The sequence below is a fragment of the Saccostrea echinata genome, unplaced genomic scaffold (genome assembly GCF_033153115.1).
Source record: "Saccostrea echinata isolate AGI-Se365-2 ecotype Australia unplaced genomic scaffold, CSIRO_AGI_Sech_v1 ptg000029l, whole genome shotgun sequence".
Lineage (NCBI taxonomy): Eukaryota > Metazoa > Mollusca > Bivalvia > Ostreida > Ostreidae > Saccostrea > Saccostrea echinata.
Genome location: NW_026889778.1, coordinates 34,506,779 through 34,516,594, shown reverse-complemented (window position 1 = coordinate 34,516,594; position 9,816 = coordinate 34,506,779). Strand labels below are relative to the sequence as shown.

General features: G+C 34.2%; 1 protein-coding gene across 1 annotated transcript; it reads left to right on the top strand.

Annotated features, from left to right (window-relative positions):
• Positions 1-738: 738 nt before the first annotated feature.
• LOC133195229 (uncharacterized) lies at positions 739-1,978 on the top strand. Its single transcript, XM_061331086.1, has 5 exons — positions 739-873; positions 957-1,037; positions 1,388-1,456; positions 1,631-1,675; positions 1,829-1,978. Exons 1-5 carry the CDS (start codon positions 739-741, stop codon positions 1,976-1,978), a joined length of 480 nt encoding a protein of 159 aa, XP_061187070.1.
• The last annotated feature ends 7,838 nt before the right edge of the window (positions 1,979-9,816 follow it).

Sequence of the window (9,816 nt, the reverse complement as noted above, 5' to 3'; positions counted from 1 at the left end):
CAACGGTTTAAAAAGCATGGGTGGAAGGGGGAAAAAATCTGCCAAGGAAAAAAAATATCTAAACGCTAAAATTCTATTCTGTGGGGGGGGGGGGGGGGGTTAAACGCTGGAATATGCCAGTGTTCGACCTTATAGCAACAAAAAATTGGGAGGAGGGGGCAACCAGCATCTAAATGAAAATATATATACATATTAAAACTACAGAAAAAGACTTTGCTCTGAAAAAAGCCCTCCCCCCTTTCACCACTTTGTACGGGACTGTACAATATGCCCATTATGAAGTCATATTTAGCTGCGCAGTTGATGTATAGATCTACAAGTTAATGTTCTTACCCCCAGTACCCCAGACAAGCTAACGCATTTGGATAAAATGAATTTTATATGTTGTCAAACTCCTGGAGATTGAAAATGAAAACGGTTGAGTTTATTTTGGACTCACACTAGTTAGTAAGGCGATCACATGATTGATTTGAGCTACAGTTGGTGAAATTCGCTATTGTGACGTCACTACCTTTATGACGTTAAAAATCCTGTAGTCATAATACATTTCCTAAACTACCAAAAAGGAAGAAGACACGATAAGGTAAGCATAATTGTTAAATTTTAATGCAGGTTTTAGGCATGTTAAACGTTTTACAACTTGAATCTGGGTATTAAAATTCATTTGACCATAATGAAAATGCAATATGCAAGTAATTCTAAGCACACAATTTCAACTATTATCTAATTTCAAGCGTGATGTTCATGAACGTGGCTACGTGTAACTTCTCTATTTTAGAAGTGTGGTATATGGCGATGGAAGGTTACAAAGCATTGAAGTATAAACTGAATCCTGTATATTTTGATATATCCTCTGATGACAGAGTAAAAATGGTAAGATTGACATATATCACAGTGTCTATAGTTATAATTTGAATCGATTTCTCAATGCCGCTCACGTCTTCAATTTTTTTTAGAGGGAATTTGTTCCACAAAGAAAGGTTCAAAGAAGCATTGATAATCTTCAACGTATCAATGAAAAATATGCGGTTGTGAATGTAAGTGTTTGATTAAATTTAAGATACGAACAACGCCTATTTAACACTATTTGTCTCATTATATTAATTAATTAATTAAATACATAAAGGAAGAAATCAATAAACGTCATTGGCGGAAGGAGCAGCCCCACCCCCAAAAAATATACATATAAAAATTAAGCAATCAACTTTTTGTTCTGAGAAATTACATTTATTATAAGTCCCCCTTTACATGAATTCTGGTTCTGCCACTGAACGTTATAATTATTTCTTCTTTTGCAAAAAATTAGAAGCATTAAATTTTAAATTTTATATTAAAATGGTTTGAAATTTTGACGAAACATGATGTACGTGAATTATCTGCATTGTAGGACTTTTTGCCGCGTTGGGCGACTGAGAAATATTTGTGTTCTTTGTATGAAGAATTAACTTCTCAGGAGGTAAGCTAGATTCCAATATTCTACCTTGTCAGTTTACGTAAAAAAGTACGCGCCTAGCATTCTCAAAAAAGGAAAAATTAATATGCACTTTTAAAGGTATAATGAACAAATCACATGTAGGACAAGCATTAATTCTTTAAAAAGCGCTACATAAATTATTTTCGTTATTTCTAGGCAAGAAATTCACCGACGATGAGCCCTGAACCAGAACAAATCAAGGTATGTTAAACCGGAAGAAAAAAATCCCGACTTATGCTTGATTCCCCCCCCCCTTCCTCCAACTGAAATTCATACGAGCCTGTATTGTATAATTTGTTTATTTAAGCCAAGAATTTGAGTAAACGCCTATTTTTTTTTTTTTTTTTTCGATAGAATTACATCCATGACATCATTGCATTTGCAAAAGAAGTACTTCAAAAAGAAGAAGCTGCATCATCTAAGGTAAGGGAAGTAAAAACGAGAGAGAGAGAGAGAGATATATATATTAAATTCGCACATCTTCTCAGAAAGCTTGGGAATTAAGCCCTTTTTGTTTTCCTAGATATCGGACTTTCGTTTGTCCAGTGACTGTGACAAATGGTTCACGAAGAAGAAACAAACAATGGCCTCGATTCATGAGGAATTACTGGTAAGTAATATTGGTGTTATTCCGTGTTACTTACGAACTAGACAAATGTGTCCTCTATTAAAACATGTCATTATACAAGGACATGTTATATCCTTAGGAAAGTAGCTATGATTCAAACACCCTTGTACTTCAAAGTCCAAAATTATTTCCCCATCCCCCCCCCCAACACACACACACACACACACACACACACACACATTACAACTATTACCATGTTTACGGTCTTTCCTATATATCGAAAGCGCTATTTTCGAATTTTTGTGCATATTAATTTTACCTAATGTTTATTGATAAATATGATCGAGGTATTGTCTATTTAATATATTTCCAGAAATGATTTTTAAAACTTTCACTTATTTACACCTTTGTGTAAATCCAAATCCATACGTGCATGCACTGTACATGTATTTCAGATGACATTTAAGAAAAACGCAAATTCAGTAAGGGACGGCGACTTCGAGGAAATAAAAGCGAAGAATGAACACGTGCACGTGGAACATGAGGACCCCAAGGTAGTGAAACTTCGTTATATTATTGTTATTCTAATATTCCAACCATATTCATGTATATTAATATCTATATTACCGACGGATTTCTTATGGGAGTGAGAAGAAGACTCAATTAAATTTTCTATCGATTCAGGGGATTCCGACCGTGAAGAAAGAAGCTGTAGATGATGAATCATTTGTGCCTAGAAGACTGTTCTTGTTCAATGTAGATAGCCTCAGACAAATATCGCAGGTATACACATACTATGAAAACTTTCGAAAATTACTTATCAAAAATAAAAGATTTTTTAAAAAATCTTCCATAGGGGTTAAGTGTATTTTAGTCCAGAGTAAGAATTCATTCTTTTAAATAATTCTGTAATCAAAAAATCAAGGGTCACCCTAGCTTAATGCAGAAAACGAAATAACTCTAATTCTCACTAATATACATAAATGATCCAAATCATCTAGAATATTTTAGTATATAGTTTTTTTACTACCTTTAGTTTAATTATATATTGTTCTAAGCAGTTATCGATCGTCTTCCACAACTTTTAAACTAACTGTCAGTCATGTTACATTCTTATTTGTTTATTTTGTACAGAGTGAAGTCGTCACCAAAGATAAAGAATGTCAAACGCCTGATTCGTCGACATCTTCAGAAAGCTTTGGGAAAGAACTCGCAGAGGAAGAAGTGGTAAATAGAAATGTCAGATGTTTCTTAACCACATCTTAAGGTTCATCAACCTTTTGCTCACAGAAATTCCTTTTCTTAACTCTTGTGATTTTCCAAAAGAAATAAAATGTACACAAGATCAGCATACCTTGTGGGGAAAAGTCCTGTTAAAACAGTCATTTAATACCAGTTAGAGTTATCTCTCTTATCAGAGTGTTGCGATGTATTATCATTTGAGTTTTCTTCTTTTTTCCATGTAGGCACCTTCTCCTAAAAGAAAACAGTCATTCAGGCGACGTCTGTTCAAGTTCCTAGGAATCCGTTAGAGACTGCTTGATTCTGACAATACACTGAAGATATCAACTGAATTTTATTTTTAAACATAAACATTCACTGTTGTTAAACTGTTGTGTTAAAAGCTATTTTTACCAGCTCTCTTGGACGTCTATGACATAATAAATGATGAAGCTGGATGAAAATAAACACCGAGGATATAAAAGATCGGGAATATATAATTTTGAATTGTTCTTTGTTTCTTTCTCTTTGTCAATCGAAAATTTTGACATGGTGACAGTACGGCGCATCTCATAAAAAAAAACTGACTCTATAAAATTTTCCGACAAGATTTGGAATTTTTTTACTACTCATAAACTTATAAACTTTCAGAAAATTACAACTTTCACAATTAAGTAATTTTGATTATTTCATTAAAATTAATAGTTATTTATGGGACATAGATATATACATCGCAACGTGTTCGGGGTTCCACATTCCATGCTATACACGCATGCGTAATTTTCATAAACAAAACAGCATTGTAAGAAGAGGGAAGCCCGGTAGGCCTGCTACATTGACTAAGTCGACCAAAAAGAAACTGAAAATAGAGCTTGAAAAAGCAACTTTCCTGACTAAAATTTATTTAATCGTTGCATGGATGAGGAAGAAACGGGAAATCGGCGACACTCACGCAGGGCTCGCGAAGGTTCTACTCGACAGGTTTGTTGATACGTGTTATTTCTCATTTTTCCATCGCTTTCAAAGAAATAAAATCAGTGTAAACTCAAGATAAAAATACACCTATGACTTATAAACAGTGTTGCCATTTGAAGTGCTAATTTTTTTAACTGTGCAGAAAAATATTTTGTTTGACATTTTGCCGCGATAACGTATGATTTGGTGGTTTTTCCTTTCTCGAACCTCAATACACAAAACGTCAACATTTGTACTTTTAATTCTGTTAAATTCGTCTGATTATTATTTTATATTATTTTATCAGAAAGATATGATAATTTGCAACTGAGAATTGCTTTTACCTCATATTCATTATAATAGTAAACTCTACAGTGTAGACACGTGTCGTTTTAGAATTCACGTTGAACAAATAAACAGATCTAAGATTGCACCAGTTCGTACGACCCTTGATTTTAATTAAATATAATCCTAAATCAAAAATATTCGGACAAGATTAAAAGTGTAAAATTGTATATAATTTTTATTACTGCACTATAGAAATGTTAGAAACCAATGGTTCTAACAAAGTTTGTGTAAATAGAGGTTATGACAACATCCTGGGGTCATATATTCAAGGTCAAAGGAATTTGAAGTGTGAAATATTTGTTTCATTTAATGGTTTAATGGACCACACTTTAGAGATTTTTTTTGGAGTATGTTTCACAATAACTTCTGTAATTAGCATAACCTTCGACAAGGACACTGTAACAGCCCTCTTGAAATGTGTCAGCAGGGGGCGAATCCTGAGTGGCACTGTCATAAAAGAAATGACAGACTAGAAAATAGATCGCTAAACTAAATAAAAGTGCGAAGCACTTTTATGTTAAGTTTGTGAAATGTCAAGAGTTTACACATCGATAAAATTTTCAAAAAGAACGTTTAATTCTTATAATTCCAATATACGAAGTTTTAAAATTATTTCTCTTTGAAGCCTCCATACAATCCGGAATTTCTGTATACAGCGTATACGTAGGAATACTTTATGTCGCGATGTGGAAATGAAACGTAATCGAGATGAACATCGATAAAGTTTAGCCTAAATTGTCAAAACATTCAATAAAACAAACTTATAAAAACTCTTCGAATATTGTTTAAGTCAACGAATATCGTAAATACAAGTAGACTTCAGAAGAATTCGTCCTTGACCATGTTGACATTAACGACAAACGCTCTAAAATGAAAGTAGCATACCGACGACACCCTTGATTTGCTCTGGTTTGTTTAAAGACGGTGCAGAATATAGGATGTAGAAATATAAATTTGATGCTAATAAGACAAGAGTTTGAGGTACGTTTTTCTTTCCTATCAGCAACCAAGAACTAAGCTGATTTGCTTAGCATTAGGAACGACGATAATATCCTATGAGAGTTCACACTCTGGATCTGACAGTGACATAAACATTGTTCATTCCCGTCAGTCAGTCTGTATGTCGTCAGTATTGTTTTCATTTAATTTAAAGATTTTGTAATCGTTTAGCTAAATCAGACTAGAAGTAACGATTTGCTTCATTTCTTTATTTTACAATAAAAGCTAGGCCAAGAAAGTAGTTCTGGTTGAGAGATTTATTGATGTGTAAACTTTTTCTTGAATTTGTTCTCGTCCAATCAAAACACAGGAAAATCAATAAATAAAATTAAGATTGGAATTATTCATGTATAAAAAAAATTACACAATTAAAGGGCAATATTTTTAGTTTAGGTGAGCATAGCTCAAATGAGCCCTCTATCCGTCTGTAAACCTTACACATTTTTTTCTTCTCTAGAACCATTAATTCAAGCCAGTTGTTTAAGCCAAACTTGCCACAAAGCATTCGTTGATTTTGTTTAAAAATGAAGGGCAACCCATTCTTTCAAGGAAAGATACTTAAGAAGAAATAGTGAAAATTTGGAAATATCTTTTACAGAACACTGGGCCAAAAAAGGCTATTTGAAACTTTTCTTAATAAGTATAAGTACTGTTCAAATCATGGATTTCTGTTGTAGTGATGGTGCACAATACGGGATCAAAGTTACATGTATCAATGTGGAGTCTGGTAGAATCTTTAAGAACATCCTGAGGGGCAGCAGGGACATGTTTGGTCAATTTAATATGCAAATTAAACATCCTCAGTTAGTAAAGATTCAAATCTGGACAAAAATAACCCCAAGGGAAGGAAGGGCTACAAAAGGGGAACAAAGTTTAACATATAAAAGGGAAAAAAATTCTCAAGAACAGCCTGTCCACCAGCTGTCATATTGATAAGCAAGCATCCTCAGGTAGTGCAAATTTAAGTTTGTTCATATGATGAAGGGTGGTTGGGGTGGGGTGGGTCTAAGGGGAGCCACAACATGGGAACAGAATTTTGCCTAGCGATAAATAGGAAAAATCTAATATTTAAAAAAAAAACAACAGGGCTTTGATTAGTCACATAAATATATATAAGCAAGCAGAATCAAGTTTTCGAATCAATTGCCCCTGGCTTAGGACGGTATAACAACAAGGTTTAAATTTAAACGTTTATATAGGAATATGAAAGAATCGATCTTAAAATCTCTTTATTAAAGGCCATGGTTAGTCACACTAATATGTAAACATTCCCGTGTATTGCATCAATGGCCCTTTAGGCGAGAGTAGGGCTAAATTATAGAGTCAAGATTTTGCATATATTGACAATTAAAAAAAAAAGTAAGAGTAGTACGTCCAAACTGGATTTTTCTTTATTTTCTACACTTTTAAAACTTTAAATGATAGATGACAAAAAATGAAGACAAAAACAGTAATCAAGTTCAAAATACAGTTGTGGAGCAGAGCGAACACGGACCTCTAAAAACATCCGAGGTGGGAGTAAGCATCTACTCTCTCCGTCTCATCGGCCGTGTGCTCCTTGTCATGATCGGGCAAACGGAAAAATTCGTAGGCAATTCAGTGTGAAAATAATGGTCTAACAATTTGTATGAAAAAAGTCAGTCAACATTCGACTTAATGATAGATTGTATTTGCTGACAAGGTCATTGTATCAACCATAGAATTCGCGAAATGTTGACTTTAAAAGAGACTGTTGATATCCTCGTTTCATCAAATTACTTTTCAATAGTTTGCCTCCTTCATACTTTGTTCTACCAGAAGCATGCTCTTGCGTATCGAATCAACTGAGAGATATAAATTCCATATGCGGGTGATAATGGTACAATGTATATTGCTACATAAATAAAAAAAGTTGGTGATAGAAAAGTTGAGGTCATCACGTTTATAATATGTGTAAATAATGGTTGCCACCCGGCACCACGTGTGCCGACGGAAGAGGACCTGACACCTGAATCGGTGTTTCGGGCACATTTTGGGAATGTTCCAGGGTCTACCACTCGTCAGAGGTCCAACCCAAATTAAGTTCTAATATACTAGCTGTATAGATATCTGGGCATGGTGTTGCATGCAATCTCTGACACTAATTAAATATGTTTGCCAAGTAATTATCAGAATTGAGAATTATTTGTTGGCGGTAGTTGTAGTGGACATTGTTTCTGTTTTCTGTTCCACTAATAAAGCCTTGTGAATTCGAAGCTGTATGCTCTCGGATATAAGTCAATGAGTGAGACAATGTATTTTGTCAAAGAGAATTAATATTCTCTATGCTGCGAGCTTATAGTTAAAGCCTTGTGAATCCGAAACTGTATAGTTTCGGATATATGTCAATGAGGAAGACAATATATTTTGTCAAAGAGAATTAATATTCTCTATGTTGCGAGCTTGCAGCTATTAGCTCGTCTTATTTAGTTGTACAAGTTGTACTTAACAGCTCTTAGATAGAACTGCAGTTGAAATTCGTTGGGAGCGGTGTTACAACGCGAAATGTAATAACAACGCAAAATGTAATAAACCCAGATTATTGCATTTTGCGTTATTACATTTTGCGTCAATATCAACGCAGAATGTAATAACGCAAAATGTAAAAACAGATTTTTAGAGTTATTACATTTTGCGTCGAGATCAACGCAAAATGTAATAACGCAAAATATGATAATACGATTTTTGAATTATTAGATTTTGCATTGTTACATTTTGCGTCGAGATTAAGCAAAAGGCAACAGCGCAAAATGTAATAACACTTTTTGGTCAGTGAGGTTGAGAATAATTTTCAATTGAGTAGTTGATGAAGAAGATAAACGGAAAAAAAATAAAACAAACGGAAAAATAAATATTTGCTAATTCTTACATTAGATTTGATTTCATCATATGTTGATTTCATAAGCCATTTAAAATCAGTTGATATTCAAATCATTAATTGGTGTTGTAAATTAGAAACGTGCGTGCGCACGTGTGTTTGTGTGTGTGTGGGGGGTGGGGGGGGTGGGAGGGGGTTATTTCGTTGATCAAGTTATCTTTGCTTTATTTTTGATAGGCACGTGCATGATATTTAGAAAACAAATCTATTTTTACTGGCAGGTGTAAATATATAGCGGGAAGGGGGTTTCTTGACCGTAAAGATTTCATACTGTTTTACAAACCACGTGTATTGCAGACCAGCAAAAATAAAATTCTCTCTCTCTCTTCAATAATAAAATGGATAGTTTCTAGATTTCTGCATGCGCATGAAAATATAATGATCAACATGCGAAGTAGTACCCTACCCCCCGCTTCTCCTCGCCAGACACACACACATACACTTCTAATTGCTAACCAATGTACACATGCACGTCGAACATGCATATAAAGAGCTTTTGTTGGACCCATGGTCAATCTTTGGTAATTAAGAATATCAGTAATGGATATATAATACAAAAAGATTTATAAATAGACGTCATTCAAAGTTAAGTTAATGTTTTATAAGTATTCAATAAAAATGTTAGAAACAGAGTAAACAAAAATATATAATTAGATTTAGTAATGTCCGTAAAAGCCGTAACGTTTGTCTCATAGTCATAGGTCTGTCTGTTTATTTAGTAAAGTGACTTTCCCCAATTGTTATACGTTTAAATCAATTTTGTGATGTTTCGCGTTGATCACAATACAAAAAATAATTATATTTTCTTTTATTACATTTTGTTTTATTACATTTTGCGTTGCCCCCAAAGAAAAAATTAAGTAACGCAAAATGTAACAACCATAAAGTGCGTTATTACATTTTGCGTTGATCTCGACGCAAAATGTAATAACGCAAAATGTAATAATCCCGGTTTATTACATTTTGCGTTGTTATCACATTTCGCGTTGTAACAGCGGGCGGGGCAACCCATCACATCGTCGCGCTGAAGGAGTTAATGCGCGTGGCATGAGAGAGATCGCATTGGCTGTTTGTTTAGAGTGTGTATTGGGTTATTAACAGCCGCCTGTTTGCTGATATCTGCTCAGCATGATTCTCGCCATCACGGATTGTCTGATTTGTTAATTAATATGTTGTCTGTTCGAGTTTAAAAGCTCGTTTAGGTTACTATGTCGCTTGTATCCAATGATAGGAAGTGTCGGGAATATTGCAGAACACTGTTTATCTTTTAGGATAATTTTCCAATGTTTGCGTAATATTTTCCCAAGTTTTTTGACTGCAGGGTTGTAACTGATAAGAAGCACAGAGGGTGGTCTA